The sequence below is a fragment of the Ammospiza caudacuta genome, chromosome 17 (genome assembly GCF_027887145.1).
Source record: "Ammospiza caudacuta isolate bAmmCau1 chromosome 17, bAmmCau1.pri, whole genome shotgun sequence".
NCBI lineage: Eukaryota > Metazoa > Chordata > Aves > Passeriformes > Passerellidae > Ammospiza > Ammospiza caudacuta.
This window is the reverse complement of record NC_080609.1, coordinates 4718701-4744332: the sequence shown is the minus strand read 5'-3', so window position 1 is coordinate 4744332 and position 25632 is coordinate 4718701. Positions and strand designations below refer to the sequence as shown.

Here is a 25632-nt window from a genome sequence, read left to right as displayed (position 1 = left end):
TACATTGTGAATGATATAGATATTAAGAACCTACTTGCTTCACTTCCTTTTTTTTCGGTGAAATTTCTATTTCTGCCAAGAGCTGCCTGATGCTAATATTGTCAGTCCATACATGATGTGAATATTGGCATTCATTTTCCATGCTGTCACCCCAGCAGCAGGCACTGTTTTAGTGCCCTGATATGGTGACTAACACTTAAAAACCCTGGAGAAAGAAAGATAAGCAGTGGGAAATACAGTCCTAGCAGGGATTCACAAGTGAACCTTTCTTGATGAAAAGAAGCACAATAACTTTACAAATGTTTTCATCATAATAATCCAAATCCTTATGAGTCACAGCAGAAGAAACTTAACACTGATTCCTCTAAAATATTTACGACTCTTATCACTTTTTGACCAAATAAATGGAACCATGTTCTGAATCACCAACTTGCCTGGCTGTTACCAGGGAAATTTGCAAAGAGGGGGGAAAAAAGCCAACTGACAACTCTTTGGCTTGTTTAACTATTCAGATTTAACTGTACCCATTCCCTCCCAGCATTATGCATGCAGCATTTCCACTAAGAGGCTGGCTGATTTCTGCTCTCTTTTCCACTCTTTTATGAGCAGCTTCCTCAGTCTAATTAAAGCAGAGAATCCAGCTGTCCTCCCCTCTGCTTCAGAAAGCTAAGGGAAGAACTCCAGGAAAATCACTCTTCAGGGACTCCACAGGGATAGCCAGGATCTGAGAAGTGGGAATTGAAACCTCAAGCCCCAGATTTGTGAGCTAAAAAGGAGCCACATTTGCAAGTTCTCTTAGGAGCTGCTCCAAGCCCTGCGTTTTGGGGCAGCCACAGGCACCAGAGCGGGGTGTTTAAAGGGAAAGATGTAAAAATATTGCATTTCCCACCTGAGCTGGCCCAGAGCAGCACTGCCTGGTGAGGGTGGGGTGGGATGGGGCAGCTCCTCACAGATGATGCAGAACATGGATCAGACTTGGAGGGAACATCCAGGGGTTTTTCCTCTTTGCTCCTGACAAAGGGGTCCCTGTGTTAATCAGGGCTGGGGTGATTATGAACCCCAGTGTTAATCTGGGGTCATTAAGAACTGTGACACTTTCCAGGAGGGCACAGGGGTGGCACAAACCCATTTGAACCCACACCTGAACCCAGCTTTGCCTTGAACAGGAATATAACCATCAGGCTTTTGTGGAACAGACCGAAATGCATTTCAAAATTTCACCTCAACAGAGCCAAATCCTATCTCACACCTTTGCCAGACTGGCTCCATCAAACATCTTTCTCCCCCAGGAAAGCTGGGGAATGCTGTCTGTCTCTGGGAAACAGCACAGTCCTGTTGCTGTGCCTTTCCCTGTGACTGCCCATGTGGGAGACAAGCATCTGCACAGCTGAGCAGGATGGGACGTGTGGGCTGGCACCAGCATCAGGAGGGATGGATTGTCCTGCAGCCTCCCGTCCTCCCAAGGACACAGCTCAGGAGCAGAGGGGGACAGGGCTGGATGTGCCATGTCCCACTGCAGCGCCCAAGCCTCTCCACCAGGACAGGGAGCTTTGCCATCCCTGCAGGATGAGGGAGCACCAGCAGAGCTCTGGCTTGTCTAAAACTGGGATTTTGCTGCCCTCATCAGTTTACAGCCCTTGAAATTACCTGGCTTGCTTGTGCCTGAAGCTAACCCTGGAGATGAGCTTCCCCAAAGGTGCTGCAGCTCATTAAAAACTGCACTAAACAGTTGGCTGTGGATCCAGGAGAGGTGGCCTTGCTGCATGATTAAGAAAAGTAAAATGAACTCCTGGAAGCTGTATAGTCACTAATGAATTTCCTTTGAAAAGTCAGAGGTCAAACACAAATGTCAACAGCAGGATTGCAAACTGTCCTCAGTTTCATCAGTGAAATGGTCAGTGCAGGCTACTGACTCCAAAGATAAATATTTAGAATAAAAATAGAAAGGTCAGCCCAGACAAATGCAGACTTTACAAAGCCAATTAAATAAAACCCTCAGGATAGATTGTATAGTGATGATATCCCAGTACAGTCCTGTATTAAATCAGATCAATACCGGAATGCACTTAAAACTGATTTTTGAGATAAGCAATACACAGTAGGGCAAGTTGTCTCTGAACACTGTGAAAAGCAGACACTTCAGGTGAGCATGGCAGAACCATGATCACAATTTTCCAGTGTTAAAACCTCCCTGCCTTTTCAAGTAGCAATATATTTGTGTTAAAATTAACAGTGTGCCCTCACCAGCACAGTGAAGTTGATACAAGAGGTCAAAATCAGTTAATTACTGAGAAGATGTGTTTATGGATACTCCAGGGCTTAAAGAGATGTTTAGCTCTCACATTGCCATGTAGGAGCTGGATTATTCTCAGACAGAGCCCAGCAGATGATCTGTCCCTCACAGACTATTCTTTTAAATACACTGGGTGCAAAACAGACCAAAACAAACCTCATAGTTTGGATTTTTGCTGGAAATGAGCTAGCTTAGTTAGGGAATTGCTAAAAAGCAGATTGTGCCTGGTGTGAAGGGGGGGATGCTGATTTATTAAAAAATGGATATTGATCCAATACCAATATCCAACCGTGACAGATAAAGACTCTATAACAGTTTAAAGTTAGCAAGTGTGTGTTTATTGTGGGATAGCTCCCACATACACATCACAATTTACAGGTGATTACAGAGTCCTTTTATCTATACAAGTATTGAATACCCAAAATACAAATACATATTCATAACTTTGGTACATCCCATTCCCCACTTCGTATGGTAATTAGTTCAAAAGTTATTTAGCATGTGCAGTTTGTTCCTTGAAATGGGCCAGTGGTCCCTTTCATGGGGAGGGGTCCCAAAGCGAGGAAGTCAATGAAGTCTTCCTCGTTCTGACCTTTCTATCTTTTCAAGGCAAATCTGATAAATGAACCCTTGGTAGAACTCCAATTCCCCATCTTGAATTGGTTTCAGAACAGAGGAGACCACAATTGTCTTATGTTCCTAAAAGCCATTTATCAGTTTCTACATTCTTCATTATAAACCCAGCTAACCAAACATTATGTTGACAAGCAATCAATTATTAGTTAACTACTAACTTTTAACTTCATCAAGGCCTAACCATTTATTTGGATTAACTCCAATAAAGTTTATCTCTAACTAAAATCTCAGCCCCTCTAAAATCCCTAAATTCTTTAAAGTTTATGTCTCAATGCTGACGAGCTGTGTACGTGTGACACAAGGACGTGCCATGAGCAGGGGAAATCTCCTCCATCCCATCAGAAGTTCCATCAAATGAGGGATCATAAATATCTGCTGCTCTTAACCACGTGCACAGCACAAAGAATTATGCCCCACTGCACCTCAGCTTCTGAGACCTTCAAAAATTGGAATATCCCAGAGAAAGCTGAACACCCACCCTCAACTCATCAGTTATCAACACCACACTGCCTGCTCTGGATCAACAGGATTTGAATGAAAAGTCCTCCCCTAATCCTCCTCTTTGAAAGGAAAATATCTGTGCATTTAAAGCATCATCTGCCTCATTCCTTCACTCATCACAAGAGCTTATCTGCAGCCCTAGACAAGTGAGAACATTCCAAGCTACGTGTGAAAAGCAAATGGGGAAAAGAGGAGTGATAAATTTGGCAGTGGTCAATATGTTCAAAAGTTTGAATGAAAATCTGAATGGTGTAAAGATAAAACACACCCTAATTATGTAGTAAGCCTAAACAGTTTTCATAGTGCTTTCATCTATTTAGTATTTTACATTCATAATTTAAAAGTGCCTACTAATGCATTTACCTGAGATGTGCTATGATCAATCAGGGAATAAAGCTGCTTATTCTCATTTACACAGCTGAAACAACTTGTTTTAAGGCAGGAGAATACAAAATTTGCAATATCTTTTATGAAAAAATATTATTTGACTAAAAAACCAAACAGTTCTAAAAGAAAATGTACAATTAGAAGCCTTTCTCTGCTATTTGTTTACAGAGTAGGCTTCAAGTCACTGACCTGAAAACCCAACTAATTTTGACCTTAGATTAAAAAAAAGATTCTAAAGCTGAATGGAAAAGGAAGTCCATAGAGCAGCTCATGTACATGGTCAGCTTCTGTTGTTCTGTCTTTGAAAGGCCTCAGCTTCAAGGTCAAAGTTACTCATTCATCCCATTTTGAATTATTAAACATGTTTTTGCTTTCCACAAATTTCCTCTAATCTACCCACCTCGTTTTCTTGTGAGAGCTGAGGGAAGAATTGAGCTTGGCATTTTGATGAGCTCCCATTGCCAGCTCAGGAGAGGCATGGATCAGCCATAACCCAATTTCTGGAATGTAAAAACTCTACTAAAATACACATGGAAAGTCACAGGGACTTGAGAGATTGCTTTCTTCTTCTACAGGGGAAATCTCACAGAGACTCGAGGAGAAAAGCCCAACAATTGTGTTTGAGAACCAGAGCTGAAGCAGCAGAGGGTTATCCAGGATGGATAACCAGAGCTTTTCTTCATTAGTAGTAGAGAAAAAAGGTGGAAAATGTAAAAATTGCCTAAAAATGCTGCCACAGAAATTTTTCACCACTCTACTGGTGGTGGAAAAAAAGCCAAAAACAAAACCAAGAGAAATCTTCATTTTTTGACTGCTTGAGATTTTCCAAGACAAAAGACATTTTTTTCCCTCTTATCCAGCTGCTCCTCCCAGGTGCCAAAGAAATTGTAAACAAGACTAATAACAAGAGGGAAATCACTTCAGTGCAAAGTGGTATTCTGGGGGAAAAGGACTTCTGGAATTATTTCTTGTTTCTTCCCCCAAGCAACAGCTCATTCTTACCTGGGCCATGATCTCCAGGGAAAACTATGACTGCAACACTGATAAAACATCATAAATAAGTCCTTAAATCACCTCGCACACAAATCTCTTCTTCTCCAAGTAAATAGAGAATGTTGGAGAGTGACCACAATGAGAAGAAGCAAACTCATTTTTAAAGAAATTCTTTCCATGCCATTCCCTGACAGTGCCACCATTAACCTGGACATGTTGATATTTGTTTTTTTGAGCTGCCTGACCTTTACCCTGACAGTGCCTTTGTCCACAGGCTGCCAGAGCCCCTGTGCCCCCAGAAATGCCCCCCAAAGTGCCACCAAACCCCAGCCCCTCTGTTCTGCACTGTGCACCAGCTGGCAGCCCGACAACTCACAAGGAATTTATTTTTCCCAAGAAGACAAACACCAGCAAATTGAATTACTGTGCTAACAGGAGCAAATAAAATTTATTTAGAAAAGGAATGCATAGTGAGATTATCTAATTAAAATTATTCAGACTTGCTTTGCAGTGCCAGTGTTTTGAAGAGGGATAGCAGGTAGTACAGTATCTAGTCCCTGTGAATTTATTAGTGTTGAGCTTTAACCCTACAACTGTCAGCTCTGATTGGAAAAATTATGTTCAAGGTTTTGTAGCAAGAAGTGATTAAGTGCATTTACAAAGTGAGGACATCCGTTCCCAAGCTGCCTAACATCAATTAAAGGAGGCCAAATTAAATCGATGTTCTAATTCTACAAAATTAATGGTAACTTTTTTTTTAATAGATGTAACAACATTTCCCTGAGGTCCTGTAATAAATTCTTATCACAGCAACTCATGTAGCAAGTAAATGGTTACCTATCCATGAAAATGCCATGTTTCAAACCAGTTATGGGAATGATGACAATGAGGTTTCTAACGGTTCCAGTGTTCTTCCAGGCATTTTATAGTTTATTTAATGCTTGAGAGTTCTTTGTTTTTTCCTTCATGCTTTCCTCATGTTCAAAAGTATTCTTGTTTATTATGGAAGTATTAAATTTTTTTTGCATTAGTTCATTTTAAATAGAGCATTCCCCTAAACTCATGGGATCAGGAGCTAATTAAGGTTACTCGTAATTACTTTTAATCAAAATGCAATCATATGTCTTCACTTTACATCACTCTGTAAAAGGCAAGAGGAATTGTTTAATTTTTTTGTTTGGGGGACTGGTTTGTTTGTTTGTTTTTGGTTTTAAGTGTTGGTGACATAAACCAAACACTTGAATTTTCCATATCACCGTTCCTGCTCAGGAGATGAAGAGGCTGGAGATGTTTGAGGTGCAATTTTTCACCCTAGGAGCTGAGGTGAAGGCACCTGCTCCTCGTGGCAGTGTGACACTGGCTGGGGGTGATAAGGAACTAGACACCCATCAGTCTGGGAGAGGCAGCTGAATTAATGGCTCCTATGGTTTCTAAACTGTCACTTTGTCTCTGCCATAATGCTCTTATAATTGTTAGAAAAGACACATTTCACTACTCTCAATGGCTTCTTTAATTCAGCATTTAAAGCATCAAGTAGAGAGCCATAAACCAAAATTTCTGATAGTTACAGCCATATCCAGGAATATTTGTCACTGCCATTAACTCTTCTCCTTCTGGAGGATCTCTCCTAAAACATTGTCCTGACCAGAACCATAATGGACCATATTATCTGTATTACATTGAATAAAGTATTTATCAGAAGCTTAACAAAAATAGGATTAAATTACTCTGCCTGTTTGGTTCAGCTTTCAATATATTTAAGACTAGGCCTTAATCTGCTCCTGGGCCTCTCTTCTGAAAAGTACAACCAATATGCAATGGCATTCTCAAGCCCATGCAGGACAAACTAAAGTGATGAACACAGCTCAGCACTTGAACTCTGATTTTATCAATTCAGCACACTCTCAGTATTGATTTAAAATGCAGTTTTGTAACAGAGGTTTTGTAGTGATGCTTCAAAATTCATTAAACACCACAGATATTTCCTCCTAGAACATTATTCTGGTCTCCTGACAATCGGTGGCTTTACCAACATGTAATCATCTGTGTTTATCTGGAGATGCTCTTGTGTCATTTGTCAGAATAAATCATCTAGAGCTCAAACACGATGCTGTTTTCAATTTCATGTTTTCAGAAGTCCTGCTGAATGTGAAGAGCTGTTCAGCTGGGAGCTGCTTTGCCTCTCCAGAGAAGCTACAGCAAAAGGCATTCACTGAATCCAGAGCAGGAGAGAAATTCTTGTGTTATGTTTGAAGTGTAAGAATGTAAAGTCTGCATAAAAATGTAATAGAATTTAAAAGATTGAACTCTTTGAGCTTCTCTAGATGGTTTGGATCTACTCTGAATTCTTCAAATCCTACTCAGGACATTCACTATGTCCTTTGGGAACAAAGGGCACTGAGGAAGAAGGAAATGAGATACAGCAAGGAGAGCAATTTTCAAACCAACTGCTGGGAGTTACTCTGTTATAGAAACCCTGTGAAGCTGATTCTGAAGACTTCAGCCTAGTACCAAAATCATAAACTCCCAATCCAACAATGTCCTTTAGTTAGAACACGTTAGTAATTCAGCAAATAATTAATCATATGCAATAATTCATTATAAAGGGAAGAAACCACTTCCACACTACAAGTAATTGAAAACTCTTTATCAGACCAGTGTCACAGACATCTTTTATGAAAAATCCTTTTCTTAGGATTTTTCCTTCTGAGAAGCTGAGAGGCCTCAGGAACAAAATGTAAACAATGATTGTCTGCTGCTGTGGAATGCAACAGGTGCATCTGGGATTGGTCTCATGTGGTTGTTTCTAATTAATGGCCAATCAAACCTTTGTTATCATTACTTCCTTTTCTATTCTTAGCCAGCCTTCTGATGAAATTCTTTCTTCTATTCTTTTAGTATAGTTTTAATATAATATACATCATAAAATAATAAATCAGCCTTCTGGAACATGGATCCTCATCTCTTCCCTCATCCTAAGACCCCTGTGAACACTGTCACAGACCAGAAAGTGAAATCAGGTTTCAGTGACAGAGAAATGTGGAACTCCCAGGGAAAAAGGTGCCTTAACAAGCAACTAAGCACCCCAGGCTGCCTCTGTCATCTGCCATTTCCTAAGGTGGAAAATTCAGATCTCCCCTAAGCAAAGGGGGCTTCCCCTACAAGACATGGTTTAATTATGACCGCTGAGAAAACTCAAGAAAAGGAAATATTTTGGCTATGCCTTGTTGATCTCTCAGCCAAGTTGCCATGACTGGGGAGGAGAAAGGCTCTGTTTCACCCACTCAGCTCCACCTTTCCTCCAGCACTGCAGACTCTCTCCCAGGTCTGCTCCTCTATTTTCTCCTCTGCAGTGCTGGGCAGCAGCTTCTCTCTTTTTTGCCCCCTGAAGCAGTTACACCAGTGCAGGTACTGCTGCTCACCTTCCCCAGCTTATGCCAGGCAGGAGATGGAGAACAATGCTGATTTTCTCTTCCCCTATTACAGCAAAATGAACATTTCTCCAAGCAACCACAGCAGTTTTAAATCAAACTCTCCCTGGGTTTGTACAGAACAGTGTTTCCTGAACATGCTTGGTGGCTGTTAAGCTTGAATGGAAAGCAAAATATTTTAGTACTTAGAACCAAACACACACTGCCTCCAAACACCCCCTCATAATTCTGGATATTTACCTTTGCAGGGAGTATTGCTGCTAAGAAAATTGGTTTTTAAATGTACAATGGGAATGGGCAGCAGCACCCTTCCACAACTTCCTGATGAAGTCCCAACCCAAAATGCTGCCTGGGTCACAATTGCTTTATCTGTAAATAAATGTTACCTATGAATATCTATTTTATAAACACATTATTTCCCCTAAACATAAACCCCTCATGCTCTCTAAGCGCTGCATCAATGTGTTTGCACTGATGGAAACATTTCCCTTTGTCCTGCTGCGGAGTTTATGGTTTCTTTGCTCCAAACTCCTCACATTCCATTCAGAAACTTTTCCCAAAATATCTCTTTTGCTCATCTTGGGCACCATGTTAAACAGCAGTACAGGTTTAATTAATAAGAAATCAAATTTTTGCATTTTCGCATACAAATTAAAGCTGTTGAACTAAATATCTGATGGAAAGACATCTGGCTTTCACCAGACACTGCAGTCCCCAGGCTGAGACCTTTTCCTATTTGAAAGTGACCTGTGGGGACTGATTATTAACAATTTAAACTCCTCTTTCTCTCCATCAGCTTCTGCCACCTCCTGCCTAAATTGAGCTCACGTTCACTGCTCCTCAAACCTGGCACAGTTCCATTAAGGCCCAGCTCCATTAAAGTTTATGAAGCTCTGCCAATTTCCCTGGCAGAGAATTTGGCCTGTGCTTTGTTTAAAGGTTATAAGCCTTGCCTGCAAATGCTACAATTCCATGTGGAATTCAGCATTTTTACAGCTGCCCATGTCAGCCAAAAGGTCTTCAGACTCTCAGTGAAACTGAACAATGAAATTCTTAACCACCTTCCAGTATTCTTACAGGTCCTTAAGAAGGGAATTTTTATCACCCTAATTTACATTGTACTTATGAAATTTCATCTTTTGCCCTTGCTGCTGTAAATTTTTTGCTCCATATCAAGAGAAAAGGAAACTTTTTTTTTCACCAATTATAGAAGTAAAATAAAAGGCAGAAGTTTATTCATTCTACTTTTACTAACAGAATATACCAGTACAGGTTTTCAGTGTAAGAACTGAATAACCACCTGTACTCCTGCTCACCTGATTTACAGTAATTAGTCAAAGGAACGAGAACAGTCCCCAAACAAATTTCACTAGGCCTGAGGATGGAAGAAAACCTTGGTAAGAATCAAAAAAAGTTACTTTGAAATATCTGGCTCCTTATTTTAAACAGGTAATGGTAAATATTAATGTACTTTCAGCTAAAACTTGCTTTTGATGTTTTTCTGTAAGTACACTTTTGTTAACCACGTACTTCATAAACATGACAATTGTTGCCCATGATTTTTCCCAGCACACAGCCAAGGAACACATCCAATTTTAATGGGAAGAGCATGCTAAGGCCTTCTGAATGTTAGTCCTTGCAGAAGGAAGAGATTTATCTTCAAACAAAGATCTACTTAAATGTGTTTGTGACAGCTGAGGAATTTATCTCCAATTCTTTTTGCCTCTGGTGTGCCACATTGCTATTTTCCCCACAGCAGCATGCAAGAAGCAAACTAAGATGTCATATACATAATACAGAGATAAAAAATGACCCTATTTCCATGTCCATGTGATAAATGGAATGAAAGTTCAGTGAACACATATTTGCACATTAATTGAACTGCATGATTCTGTCCTGTTCAATCAAGTCACTACTCTGTGTACCAGAGGAAATTTTCCCCCCAGAACCATTAAACCAACCTTATTGCTTAAACACATACACACTTTTACCTATTTATCTTCCTGCCTTGCCAAGATAGAAGAAAAAAGTTACCTCTGCATATTCCCATGATTGAAAACACATACACAGGAATTTATATATTACTACATCACATCACTGTGATGAGAATCTGAACTAAGTGTTGCTGCTCATGGTAATAATCAGAGAACAAAGGTATTTGATCAACTTTCTTCACCTATAAATATTTAGGAGACATTTGGGCTTTGAGAATATTAAGTTTTCCCTCAGAAATCAAGTTTTCTTTAGCTGATTTAATCATCAAGATCAATATGGCCCATCTAGAGCTGTGACAGTGTGATACTCCTGAAATCCACCACTGAGGACTGACAGAAGTGTGATTAATACAGCACTTTAAAACCTTCATCAAAACACATCCAGTTCTCCCACAGGCACTGAAAACTCACAGCATTCAGCAAGAGGATGTGGAAGGGAAGTAAGAAACAGAATCAATAAACAAAGTGCACTTTCAAGTCAATACCAAGCCTTTAGTGAGACAACCTTATACTCACTCCTGTCACCATCAAATTCCTGATGCACTTTACTGAAACACATTCTGGAGACACAGGTCCATGAAATGTGTGTGTTTATAGCTACACCCACAGGAAAGGCATGCAGGGCAGCTCACAGCTGTCATTACTAAATCTCATTTTCTTTCAGAATTCTCCTAGGAGCCCTGTCCACACAGATTTGGGCAGGTTAGGGGGGGTGTTGGTGGGGATGCAATCTTTACATCCTTGGGGGAGAATTCCAGCTTCAGGCTCAGTGGATGGACCCAAACAGCCCCATCAGCCTGGGGAGCTCTGGGTCCAACATTTCCCTGCAGGACCTCACTCTGCAGAGGGCAGAGACACCCAACACAACGCCAGCCTTGGGTTCACCCTGTCCATGAACAGCCTTGGGGCACCACCAAAGGGACTGGGCAGCCTTGGGTGGCAGAAGGACAAAGAGAAGCCTGTGGAAACTTCACAAAGCACATCTCAAAAGAAAGACCGAGGCTCAAAAAGCCTATGAAACAAAAAAACAAAAAAAAAAAAAACAAAAAAAAAAAAAAAAAGTCCAAGAAACAAAACCAAAACAAACAAATAAAGGAAAAAAAAAGGTGAAAAAAAATTAAAATTAAATACCCAAACCAAACTAACAAAAAAACCCAACCAAACCAAAACCAAGCAACTAAACCCTTCAAACCTCAAGCCCAGTTAAAAGACTGTTTGCAGAGAGTTTATTGGGGAAGGCTGTGCAAATTTGAATGAAGCAAATGGAGGTAACGGAATTAGTCCATGGAACATTTTTCATACATATATTAAAAGAAAAAATCCCAATTCTTAAACCCATGTAGCAACACAGTCTCAGCTACCAGGGGCACACATAAGAACCTGCATGGTATAAAGCCATAAAGATTTCAGTCAACAAATATTCTGCCCTTGTTTTGTGATGCCCCTCCTAGGATCACCATGACACACCTGGGCACTCTTCAGGCTGTGCTGGGACACCTCAAAAAGATCCTTTTTAAAAGCCTACATGACCCAAGCTTTTGTCACTCGACTTGAGGTAGTTTATAGTTTAAAGATAATTTATGTGTCCAAGTCCTTGCCAAAGTGGATGGCAATTAAAGCCTAGTACTTATTTAAAGAAGCACAAAACGAAGGCTCAAGTTCCAATCATATATATATATTATAAATGCTCTATTTAATAATATATAAACACAGTAAATTAGACAACTGGTTGTGTTTAAACTGATGAATTGCACAATACAATCTATCTGGGGTTTGTGAAAGTTTGTAATTTCCATTCATTATCTTTTGTTGAACTACTTGCTTTCCAGTGGTAGAAGCTTCTGCTTCCATGAGTAAAGTAGTCCCCAAACCATAAATTATATCCTACAGTTTTGACATCATTTATTTTCATACCATTATACATGCCAACCTTTTGACTACTCAAGATCAAAAGAGTTGCTCTCCAGGCTCATATTTCACTGTAGCTCTCATATTTTATGCAGCAAATTAGGTTTTACAGTAGCAGCTACAGCAAGACTGTCTCTCACACTGCACAGCTTAAAATTACAGCACAGGATTTCAGAGGGAAGGAGCACAATCCTAGAAATTCATGCTCAAGTTAAAAATGGATGAAAACTTTGTACAATTCTTCTCCATCCATTTTGTGTAGTCCTTTTACATCTCTATGTAGCTAATGTGGTTAAACCTCAAAATTTTAAAAGGAAGACAGGATTCTGCCTTTGGTAATAAAAGTTGGAGGGGAATGCATCAAATCCTGATGCAGGCAGGTATTTGGTGTGTCCAGGGGGGGCTGCAACCCAGGCACATGCCAGGGTCACCCTCCAGGCCATTAATTTCCTTCCTGCCATGTCTGCAATGTCCATATTAACTTGTCAGGATAATTGCTCCAGCTGGGAGCTCCCATCACTGCCAGTCAAGGCTTTATTGGGGATCTGAAAACACAAAGTGCTCAGCAGGATTTATAAGGGACACTGAGTTACCCAGAGACACCTTTCACTGGGAGCTCAGACCCTTAATCAGCTTGCATGATTGAAAAATACTTTTTAGTGGAAATAACTGAAGACACGACATCAAAAATCCCAACTTCTGCACAGTTACAACTGTTCAGTTCTAAAAGCTTGAAAATTAAAAATACTTTTAATTTATAAGTCTTGATTTTGCACTTGAAATTATAAATATTCTTAGATATATTATGCAGAATTATGGCGCCATTGCAGTTATCTTTTTGAGAAAGATACCTATTTATATATATATTTATATACTGTATATAATATATATATTTATATATATATATATAAACTGGTACCTATTTATGTGTGTATATATATATATATATATGTATGTATAAAAATAGGTACCAGTATATATATATATTTATATACTGGTACCTATTTATACACAATTTGTTGCAGCTTGATTTAGCCAAATCTAAAGTGATTTCAACAGACCTAGCAAAAATTACAATCTTACTGCAATAATATCCTTTTGATAAAATCTGAAGTCCCAGTACAAACTACAGAGATTTCAAACACCTCAAAATACTCAAAATTATGACTACAAGGAAAGCTTTATCCTATACTCCTATAGATATGTAGTTTTCTTTAAAAGCAAGTATTTTCTTGCCAAGGATCCTAAAGATAGGAACTTTAAGAAATACTAATAGCCAATCCTTTATTAGTCATCATGATTGATCACTCCATGCCTCAATCCACTTGGAGGGAAGAGGGAATACAGAGCTGGGTGTGATTAACAATGCACAGCTCCAAGCAAAAGCTGTGGCTGATGCAAAGTATTGATGCACCAGAACGGGGAGAAGCTGTAATCCACTCACTCATCCTGAAAAACAACCTGAAAATAGAAATGGAAATGTCTCCTGTCCTGAGCACACACATCCCCTGCAGTGATGGCACACGAGGTCCTTGCATGTTAAGTGTGCTGGGGAGAATAAAGTAGGGCAGGGAGGGGAGGGAGCTGAGTGACATGTTTTTATCTGCTGTGGGGTTTTAATGCAGCACCTGCAATTTACCCTGACAGCATCCAGCCAAGCATCCGTCTCTCCCCAGATAAAGTTCCCACTGATATCATAGTTTTCCCATAGAAATCAATCAGACAGCCAACAGGATTTAAAAATTCGTCATGAGCTAGCAGAAAGAATTATAAGTCTAGCAGGAACAGAGCACACTGCAGAGCATCAAAGCAGCCACCGTAGGACAATATTGGTAGAGGCATATTTCCTGAGCAGGCTCTGCTATCTGTTTACACACACACACCTCACTGACTCCTTTTCCAAAGGAATGAGTTCACCTTGCCACCAGGAGCAGGCAGCAGAAGCAGGAATGGTCCTGCTGGCAGTGAGACCCCAGCTCTGCTGCTGCCTCACCACAAGATTCCTTCATTCCTCTCGTTCTGCATCATCTCCAGAGTGAGTCAGACACTGGGCAGAGCGTGCAGCACAGCCTGGTGGGCTGGGGGCCCCCAGGAGCAGTGCAAGGCAAGCAGACCATAATATCAGCAGCACAAACCCTTCACAGAACCACAGAATGACCAGGTTGGAAGAAACCTCAAAGATCATGGAGTCCACCCCATCCTCAACACCTCAACTAAACCCTGGCACCCAGTGCCACATCCAGGCCTTGTTAAACACACCCAGGGATGGGGACTCCACCACCTCCCTGGGCAGCCATTCCAGAACTTTATCACCATTTCTGTAAAAAACTTCCTCCTAATATCCAACCTATATTAACCAACCTATATATCCAGCCTGTACTTCCCTTGAGGCTGCGTCCTCTGGTTCTGTCAGTGCTGCCTGGAGAAAGAGACCAACCCCAGCTGACTACACCCACCTTTCAGGAGCTGTACAGAGTGATAAGGGCACCCCTGAGTCTCCTTTTCTCCAGGCTGAGCACCCCCAGCTCCCTCACAGCGCTCCATGGTGGCTTTCAGGCCGTATCTTCCATGGACACCGTGCACGTTCATCACGTCACCCACACAAACACATTTCCTGCCCAAAGACGGGGGTTTCATGCACATTTACCAATCAAAAACAATGAAATCGCCTGTCCTGCCAGAGGATTCTTCTCTGGAGAATCCCAGGGGGCAGCAGAGGGTGGAAGAAGGGAATCCATGTGCTGCCCTTTTCTGAGCACACTGCTCCCCAGCCTGACCCATTCCTGCCACATCAGGGACATGGGGGGCTTAACAGTGACACTCCCTGGTCATCAAGGACCTGCTGGATCACTGGGTAAATCAGCCACACTTTTGTTATCATTAGAACCATATTCTCCTTATTATTCTGAGGTTTCCTGTAAACTGTGATTTAATAACCTCCTTGGGCTTTGAGCTGATTTTGATTCCATTTTATTGAGACATATTGGCACCCTTTTCTTTATGAGAGTAAAAAATAGGCTGCCTTGACATCCCTCCCATTAAAGCAGGCAGAGAGCTAACACACAGTTATGCTGAACTTGTATTTCAATCAGGCATGACCTCTCACTTCTCACAAGAAGGCCTTGAACTTCACTGTATCATTTATTCAAATATTGCAGAGGAAAAGAGGAATCACAACAAGCTTTCTCTGTTCTATTTTGGTAACACCATTTGTTTCAGAAAAAAGGAAAAGAAATTATGCTTTACCTAACATAAAGATCGTTTATTCTCACTGCTAATTAGAAGGAAGAACACTCTGGAAAGTCAAATAGTTTGCTGAATGAGACATCTTTTCATGGGGAAAAATGTACATACAAAAACAATAAAAGGACTAGATGCCATATACTTGTAATAGATAAAGTCAGCAGAATGGAAAAAGGGTATTCCTCAAATTACATGAAAATTTATTTTATTGTGTGTTATGGGAATTGCTACAGTGTACAGATGTATTTGAGACTGATCTCAGGCCCATTTTGTAATTGTATTGACAGAAACTGCTAATCTGGGTTTGAACAAGAATCAAAAAAAATCTGGGTTTGAACAAGAAACCAGGGTAAGCTGTGATAAAATCTTTGTGTTTGACTACCTATGCATAAGTTATTCCTTTTTAAGATGCCTCCAGCTTGCATATTTACAAGACTATGACCCTAACAGACATTCTGTGGGCAGATTTGGCAATTATTTTTGGAAGGTTTTGCTGCCTACAGCTTTGACTCTGTCACTATTTGTTGTCCCTTTGTGTTAAATGATGGAAGGAAGGTCCTGGGATCACTTGACAGCTTCCTCTAGATGTTCTCATCTCTGTGGTGCTATGTGGCAACCAGCATTTAGAAAAAGCCCAGCTGGGTTTGTATCTTCCTGAAACATCCAGTAGCTGCACAAACACACTAAGCTCTCATCCAGACTTCATACAAAATTTAGTAAGGGAACACAGCAGTCATCTAAGAACAAAAGAAAAAGGAATAAACAAATTTCAAGACTACTCAGATCAACAGTTCAAGAGCAGAGTAGAGGCTCTGATAAAAGATTTTAGAAAACAAACCTAAGTGCTTTTTTTATTCAAAAGCAGAGCAGAGACCTTCCACACAAGCACTCCAGCAGCAAACAACAGAGGAGCTCTAGTGAGACAAGACCTGGCACCAAGGTAAGCCCGAACAAGGGGATCTGGGGCTGTACCTTTCTCAGAACTGTTCATGAAGACACAAAAGTAAAGCAAAATCAAATCAAATCAGGCAAAACTAAGGGCCACTGTTGTCAAAGCTGAGGAAATGTCCTGTGTGTCCTGTCACCCCCACAGTTATGTAAGACTCAAACCCCACCAGAACTGTAGTGCTGGGCCCGTGTGGCTTTCAGGAAGAAATTTTGGGAAGCTTGCCATTATGTCAAAGAAATCCATCAACCAGTTCTGCATGCCTGTTATCTTTTTATTCGCTATGCTAGGTGAGTTACTCCACTCAACTCAGACTATTTCCCAACAGCATTAATCCCTGATAAAGGAAAATATTTAATTACCCTTTACCTCCAATTAGAATTTGCCCTGTATTGAAAAATATTGCCAATTGTTTCATGAATGGGAGGAACAGCACCCAACCATAACCTCTCACACACAGATCTGTGCCTACAAAGTCAGCAGCCCCACAGGCTGGGGCACAAACCTCAGCTGGTGAGCTCTTAAAAAACAACCAAATGTGTTAACTCAAGGTTTTGCAATCAATAGAGTTCAAACAAACGAAGCAATTCAACTGGCCAATGCAGAAATTTGCAATATTCCCAGAATTTTACACACACAAGAGAAAAACCTACATGAGAACATTTGACAAATAAATAAGAAAACAGACTGTATAGAAGGCAGCAGAGTCAATAGCAGTACCCACAGTGACAAATCTCAGCCCCCAAAATCCTATTACAAAACAAGAAACTGAAAATTACTATTAGCAGGCTCTTGATAGAACAGCACCAAACATTTGAACAGTGCAACAGTGAAAAAACAGATACAAATCCTACTCCTGAAACTCCCTAAGACAAGCCAAGTATGCAATTGAATCAGACCAGCTAAATTGAACACTGATATTACAGTCTCAATCTAAATAAAAATGAATTATCTCATTCTTTTTGCAGTATGCAAGTGAACTCATGTCCTTTGAAGTAACCAGCACAGTTTATCTATTCTCTTTAATAATGCAATTTAATTTACCAAAGGTTCATATTAAAAATTTATCCAGCAGTTAGAGTTACCTACACATTTTGTCACAGTTAAACACTGGCTTTGGAGCACACCACAAATTCCCTACTGTGAGTCTGAGAAGGGTTTCACAAGGAACACTCTGAGCTTCCAACTGATGTTACAAATAAATGACTCAGGCACTCTGCACCAAATTAAAATATCTGCCAGTCATTACAAGTGCAGTGGCTTGTCCAGGAGAGGAAAATGCATTTGAGCACCTTTGTGCTCACAAAGGACTGCCACTTCTCTTTAGCAGTCATTTACTCCAAACACACTCCAACAATCGGGATATTTTCACCTCTAAGAACACCTCCAGACCATTCAGAAACACTCACACATCAAGAGGAAAGCTGACAAAATAAACGAGAGTCCAAAATGATCGAGCTAACCTGCAGCAATGTCAAGCACCTAACACACAACACTGCTGATGACACTCCAGAATTCAGTGAGAACTCAGCACAAAATCCAGCCGCTCCCCCATGCTCCAGCAGCTCATGTGGAGGTGGACAGAACATGTGCCAAGCCCTGAACCACCTCTGCAGCAGGTACAAACCTGCTTGGCTGAAGAGCCAAAATAAACCATCCAAAATGAGCCATCCCATCCATCCCCTCACGAAAAGCTCTTTCTACTCATAGAGTCCCACCCCATTTATATCAAAGGGGAAAAAGGGAAGGGCACAGGGCAAGGTCAGCTTGCACCTTCTAGGAGTGGGAAATAAAAACAAACACTGAACAAACCTCTGAATTGTGTGGTTTTGATGCCATGGAAACCTTCAGAAAGACACGCACAATGGCAAAACTTTCCTAGAAGGGCTTTATGAGCTTAAATATTGTTACACCGTGACCAGATTTCCAAAGATTGGCTCATTAAGCACTAGAAGCAGCACAAATGCCATCCTGAAGTAACTTAAACTTTCACCCCAAGATTGTAAGCAAGCTGGCCCCTCTATCAGAAGCACTGAGAGCTATTTAACATTCCACCAGTATAAGACAGAATTTCCTACCTCAGATTTGCTGGCATCCAGCGATGTCAAAACCTGAAAATTACAGGAAAAATGCATTAGTATTGATCCAACAAAACAGGAGTGGGATTAATTGGCTTTTGAGGTAACTGACATCAATTGGTTCTGATGGCTTCAGGGAACAGAACTGAAGAGAACTGTCTTTCACACTGAGACTATTCACCTCTCATGCATATCAGAAGGCAAAACCAGGCATAAATTAAAACAGCAGAATTCAGGAATATTGGGTAAAAATCCAGGAAATACACCAAGAGAGAACTGGGAAAATATGTTTCCATTTTTACTAATTTTTAGTTTGTTGATGACAAGCATAATGCACCCATAAGCTTTCCAAGCCAGACACAATTCCCAGGATATTCTCTGGTAAGATTTCAGTTCCACAGTGGTAGAAGCAACACACTGAAGGCCTGAAGTTCCATGTGGAGCGGGATAAAGGAAATTTGGCCAGATCCTTCTCACTAGGGACAGTCTGCTGGGCTGAATTCCAGCAGCCAAAGCTGCCCTGAAGCACCAACATCACTGAGTTCTCTGCCACCCAAGGGGTACACTGAGCTCAGCTCAGGTCAGTGTCCAACACCAGGGAGATACAAAGTCAATTGCTATGAAAAACTGCACAAAATCCACTGCTGGCAATAGAGAGAAATTCATCACTTATAGCAACTTAAAACAATTTATCATTTAAAGCAACTGAAACATTTTAAGACACCTACACACTGCCATAGGTCAAACAACAGACACAAAGTTAATAAGCTCATATTAGACTCTAAGGGCTGTTTAACCACGTCGTGAGACAAAAAAAAAAAAAAATCTTTGTTAGAACTTTGTGTCCCAATACTGTCACCACTGTACTAGGTCGAAAAGCCATTAATAGTCTCCTCACAAATTCCAGACTGACACCCAGCTATGACTCTGTCTCCAGGAGAATAGATCTTCCTTTATATTGGTGTTAATCATCCCTTCCAAAGGACATGCCCAGCTCTCCCAGGAGCAGGAGGAGTGCCCAGCCATGACCCTGCTGAGGGAAGGTGGAGCAGAGCTCAGATTTTATTGAGCAGAGCTCAGCCTGCACAGCAAAGGAGACAATTTGTGTGCAGAGCTGCTGTTCAATGGAAGGCATCTGTGGATTCATCAAAAACTTATTCCAGAGGAATTTAGGAATGGAAATGAACTCCTGTCACATCACCACACGGCACCTGCAATCACAAACAGTTATTTAATTGAACCTGATTAAAACCCAGGTTCAGCTTTATTTGAAATGTGTATCTTTGTCACTAATGGGATTTTTGAAGCTGTTCAAGAATTTCTCTCACACAAGCAGAACTGACCTTATTTAAATTCTATTTATTTACAAACAACCTATCTCCTTTTTGTTGTTGTTCCTCTACATCAATATTTTTTGGTGTTAGCAGTTATTTTTCCTTTCCAAAATAAACCATACAAAAAAAACATCCCATCCATTCCTTAGGTCACTCTGGTAGCATCCCCTCACAAAAATGTCTTTCTGCTGATACACTCATAGAGTTACACTCCACTTATATCAATGTAATTACATCTTTTTTGGAGGCAAATGACTAAAAGCCTATATTGTAGAGGATATACCAAAATCCTGTCTTAAACCAGCAGAATTTGGAGTGGAGCTTCCTGAAGCTGCCATAAATCCTGCTCTAAACCCTCTGTCAAAGGTGCCCATCTTCTCCCTCTATCAGCTTTCCAAGAAATGTGAACAAAACTGAACAATGTGACTACTCCAGGACTCACTAATGCCTTGCAAGGCAATTACTCTTCTGTTTTAATAATTCACCTTAAGTGTCCAAAGACTGTATTTCTTTTTTATATTTTTGTGCCTTCCTGGTGCTTTACAGTCACCCGGTGGTCAGCTGGACCATTGGACATGTTATGTCCCTATCTTTCTTCTCCAAGTTATTGTCTGATAAATCCCTGCTCAGCAGCTGAATTCCAGGTAGTTCTTAGAAGCATGACCTTTTCCTGGGTATTACTAGCATTAATTCACTTTTATTTCAGTCTGCAAGCCCATCCATCTCTTCCTGGATAACACACTCTGTGTTAGCAATTCCTCCCAGCTTTACATTTTTATCAAATTCCATTAGCACATTCTTAGGCCGAGCATACTAATGAAAAATTATTAAACAAAATGACAAATAACACAGTGACACTGCAAAGAGAGGAGCTTTCTGTGGACCTGGTTCAGCAGGTCAGGGTGCCAGGCTGTCACAGCAGAGTTTTCATGCTGAAATCTGCAGCAGCACAGCTGAGAGAACATCTGCACCCAGGCTGGACACAGGGGCACAAACAGACCCTGAGTTATTCTGGGAACTCTGCAGAATGATCCTCACACCACAGGGATTGTGATCTTTGATAGTGCACTCACCACTACACCAACAGAGACAGAGATGGAGTGTTTCTACCTAAAATAATGGCATTCCTCAAGCTAATGTTGAATTAATAAACAGTGAAACACATTCATTTAATATTATGGGTCAAATAACACTCATTAAATTAATGGGCTGACTATTGTTAGTCTGTGAAGACCTGACAATTATCTAAAAGTTTTAACAGTGATTTTTATTTGTGTCTTAACGCAGTGAATTATCATTCTATCTGTATGACTGATTTCTTCCTCCCCCTCACTCCTACCCCCCTGTTCCTGAAACTTGTAATTTCTAGCCCAGCAGCTGCATCCCCTGTCACCTTTGAGGAGCAGTGAATGAAGACATGGGAGCAGTGTAATGGGGATGACAAAGAGCTGCAGTTCCAAGCCAGCCTTTGCTGAGGCTTTTGAGGAAGTGTCTGTGTGTCACAGTGTGATCACTCAATTAAATCCTCTGAGAAGGCACTGCCAGCTCTCCAGCTCCCTAGGAAGAGCTAAGATCTGCAGCCAAGCCACCCCAGACACAAAAACAATTTATTCACCCCTACCCCAGGTCAGAAGCACCTGGAGTGATGTGTCCATGATAAGGCAATTATTGCAGAAGGTGGGAGCGGGCAGAGAGGAGAGCTGGGCTGCAGACAAGGTGTGGCACCATCAGCTCACCTCATTCCCCTCTGCAGAACCCCTTTTGCAATAATCCACTGCTCTGCCCCAGGATTCCTATGAGGGATCAGCATTTTCCCTCTCCTGCTGCTCCCCCTACGACATTTGATGCCCTTGGTGAAATCACAGCAATTTCACCAAGGTGTGGCACCATCAGCTCACCTCATTCCCCTTTACAGATCCCCTTCTGCAATAATCCACTGCTCTACCCCAGGATTCCTATGAGGGATCAGCACTTTCTCTCTCCTGCTGCTCTCCCCATGACATTGGGGGAGAGCAGCAGGAGAGAGAAAATTGGCCTACATTTGGCCCTAATTGAAACATTTGACCGTAACTGAAACCCACAGCAATTTCTCCAAGGTGTGGCATCACCAGCTCACCTCATTCCCCTTTACAGAACCCCTTTTGCAATAATTCACTGCTCTGCCCTGTGATTCCTGTAAGGGATCAGCATTTTCTCTCTCCTGCTGCTCCTCCCATGACATTTGGTGCTTTGGTTGAAACCACAGCAATTTCTCCAAGGTGTGGCATCATCAGCTCACCTCATTTTCCTTTACAGAACCCCTTTTGCAATAATCCACTGCTCTGGCCCAGGATTCCTATGAGGGATCAGCATTTTCTCTCTCCCCATGACATTTGATGCCCTGATTGAAACCACAGCAATTTCAGCAGGAGGAATTATGGCTCAGGTGAGGGATCCTTGTCTCTCTCACCATAATCCCTCTGTGACATAACAAAACCCTGGGTTTATGTCACTTTCCCAAGCAAGATGCAATTTATTCTTCTTGTGCTACGAGCTAGACATGACACAGAAAACACCTTTAAAAATAGATTTTTTGCTATTCCTGCAACTTGTACTCAATGCAGAACTTCCCATTCTACATGAAGAATCCTGCAAATACTGACAAAAACATAGACATGGTGATGACACTGCAAAAAGAGGTTTTTAAACTATGTTTACTGCTCCTAGCATATAGAGAGGCCTTATCTTGAGGTGCATGCACAGTTCCTCTCTCCAGAATGAGCAGAGGACAATATTTGCAATTCTAAACCAGGAAGCAAATGGCTGCTATTTGTTACACATCTCAAGACAACACCTTACCAAAAAGAAATAAAGGAAACTGTCTTAAATTAAGTCAGCTCCTCAAACATGAGACTGGACAGCTCATTTAGTATCAGTTTTGTATTAAAAGTACAAGAAATTGCTTATGTCAAAGCTCAAAGAAGAAAAAAAAACCAACCAAAACCACAAGGTAGATGTTCTGAGCCAAGATTCTGATCAGTCCTGTGCCTGAAGATGAGTGATAATTTCACTGAACTCTCCCATCTCACCCACCCCAGCGTGAAGCCCTTTTTCTGTCCCTATTTTTTCTAAAAAAGACATTTCCTTAATTTCACCCTTTTCCAGGATCCCTGCTCCAGCAGAACCACAGCTCTGACTCCATGATGTGACCTCCGTGCTCCACTGTGATAAACAACAGCAGGGAAACAGGAGAAAGAAAAAAGATAAAGACAAACCAACCAACAAGCCTTTAGGAATATTGCAATGTGTTACCATCCTATTGCAGGGGTTCCACACTGTTGTCTCCTTACCACAACAGTTCCATACCTTCTTGGTGTTTCTCATGGGCATCTCCTCACAGCACTGACTCTTTCTCCTTCCCAAAGCAGCCACTGACTCCAGTTCCCGTCTCACCCAGCCACCCCACTCTTTTATAGCATCTGCTTCTCATTGCTTACAGCTGTGGCCTGGTAAAGTCAGGCCTGCTCCTGATCTTTGATAATTGGCCCAGCTGCAGCTCCTCAGGGGTGAGATTGCTTTCTACACTACCTTTATTTTCTTATATTCTACCCCCCTACAGCAATGTACTGTCTGGCACTTTTACTATTGGCAAAATTAGAAAAATAAGCCAAACCATATTGTAATATTTCACTTCCTAAAGCACTGTGCCTTTGAAACATGGAATTCTAATGTGCCTTGCCAAATTTAGTGAAGTAATCATGATAAATATAGCTATAAATCTAAATTGTTCTTTAAATGTATTTAAATCTATCAAAAGCATAAAAAATATGCATGCAGGAGAGATCACCTTCTTGCTAAAGCAGTTCTTGCCAATTCATCAGTTTTCATTCACCCCCTCCTTGATTTCTAAAAGCAACTGTGCAAAGTGAAGCAAAATGAACTTTTACATCCCCACTCCTGCCTAAGCCTACCAAGAAGCCCTGCATGACCCTTTAAAAACCTAATCCTTAATGGTCACCCAAGCTCCTGAGTGTCAGGAAGGTGGGACTTGACCCAAAAATGTTAACTCATCAAGGCTGGGCTTTTCCATTTGTGTTCTTACCCTTGTTCTGACTAATGCTCAAATGAAGTTCTAAACTAAAACTATTTTTCTTGATTAACACCTTGGATATTTTTTTAAAACTGTCTGTGAAGGATTTAAGAGGTTTATTTATAGCAACTCCTCTCTTCACAATACATACAAGATAGCCAAGTTGAGACTCTCCAGAAAAGAAAACTCTCAGATGGATTTTTTGCCTGGGACATGAAAAATGAACGCCTACATTTTTAAATCCAAGATTTAATTTTTTAAAGCAAAGTCCTGGGCCCCACGGAAGCTGTGAAGGTAAAATGCTGTCCTTCAGCACTTGCTCCTGAGAGCACAAGTGAGAAATTCCAGGGATATCCTGCAGGATCAGCTCCCTGGAGCTTCCACAAGGCTAAACACAATAACCTATGGCTGTTACACATGAGTGCCCAGCAAAAAAATCCAATCTATTAAAGGCATACATGAATGGAATATGCTGAAGGGAGGACAGGGGGAATCAAGACTCATATTTCATAGATATGTATCTTTAATTAAATTTTGCTCAGTTTATTTACTGCTATGGATAACAGCATTAGGTTACTCTAAATTTCTGTTAACTCAGTAAGTCTACAGGCAATGACTTCAGCAGCTGATGAAAAATATATCTGCTCCTAACTACATCCTAGTAGTGTTTGTGATGCTCAATTAATATTGGCCTTTTAAGATCTTTAATTTAAATTTGCTCTATAAATCAGTCTGCAAAGAGTGGAATAGTTATCATGGATAGTTCACTTAATGTATGAAATCTCAGTCATAATATCATCTTTTTAAAAAATTCTGTAGTGTAACCAAATAAACTCTCTAAAATAAATAAATAAAAGGAAAACAATCCCTGAAACACTTGTTCTAACTAACTTGTACAATAATTTTCATGAAAGATTCTGTATATTTGTGTGCCTGGTACAAAACAGTTGGAGAACAACACGGATTTCTCTTTGAAATTGGAACTCACTTTTACAAAGCAATGTGACCTGCACAGAACTTGCCAAATAACTCCTCTTTAATATTGGTAATAAACTCCATTATTCTTATAATGAGGTAATGAGAGAAAACATCAATACACAATAAGTTAGGCACAAAAAAATACACAGGTTTTGTATGCAATAAAATGTATGGTCTTTGTTTGCTGTCCTCTTAAAAGTAACCTAAACCTACTTTATCCATACCTTTAGCAAAATATCCCCATGCACTGCTGCCTATGATAATCTTGGCAATTTCCAGAAGTCAGCAAAAGTGGGATTTCACACTTATTAGATGGTAGAAATTCATGATCCAGAATGCAACTGCAATAAACTAAATCTCAAATTCAAGGTGAACAAAGCATTTTCAAGTAAACTGTTGAGCCACTACAGCTTTTCCATGGATTCTGGTAAGAAATTACATTAATTGCTTAATTTAGCAAGGAAAAAAAAAAAAACTGGAATATAAATATAAACAAAAAGATCTCTGATGTTTTTTTTTTCACATGTCAATAATTTTCCAAGGCAAGAGGACAGAGCAAAAAGGCAGCAATGAAACAATTCCCTCACCACACTCAGCAGCACTATTAGCACTATCCATTTCACCCAGGAGCAATAAACTCACATTTTTCGGAATGCCCACATTATGCCAGAATAATATAAAAATAGATGATGAAGCAAAAACGAGGCAGATTTAGCCCTGGTGTCCTGCAGTAAGTGCTGTAATTGCACAGCAGCTCATTACAGAGAGCCAGTCCCCGGAGCCTGCCCTGGCCCAGTTAAGCAGCAGTAATAGAAAGCAGCTGTGTGAGGACATCAGGTCA

General features: G+C 40.7%; 1 protein-coding gene across 1 annotated transcript in view; it reads right to left on the bottom strand.

The window, feature by feature from the left end:
- The window catches only part of RBFOX1 (RNA binding fox-1 homolog 1), a 1162152-nt gene that overhangs the window by 873066 nt on the left and 263454 nt on the right, over nucleotides 1-25632 (bottom strand). Inside the window, exon 3 of the mRNA XM_058816205.1 lies at nucleotides 18411-18443. Coding sequence (XP_058672188.1) covers nucleotides 18411-18443 — 33 coding nt within the window. The remainder of the gene's footprint in view (nucleotides 1-18410; nucleotides 18444-25632) is intronic.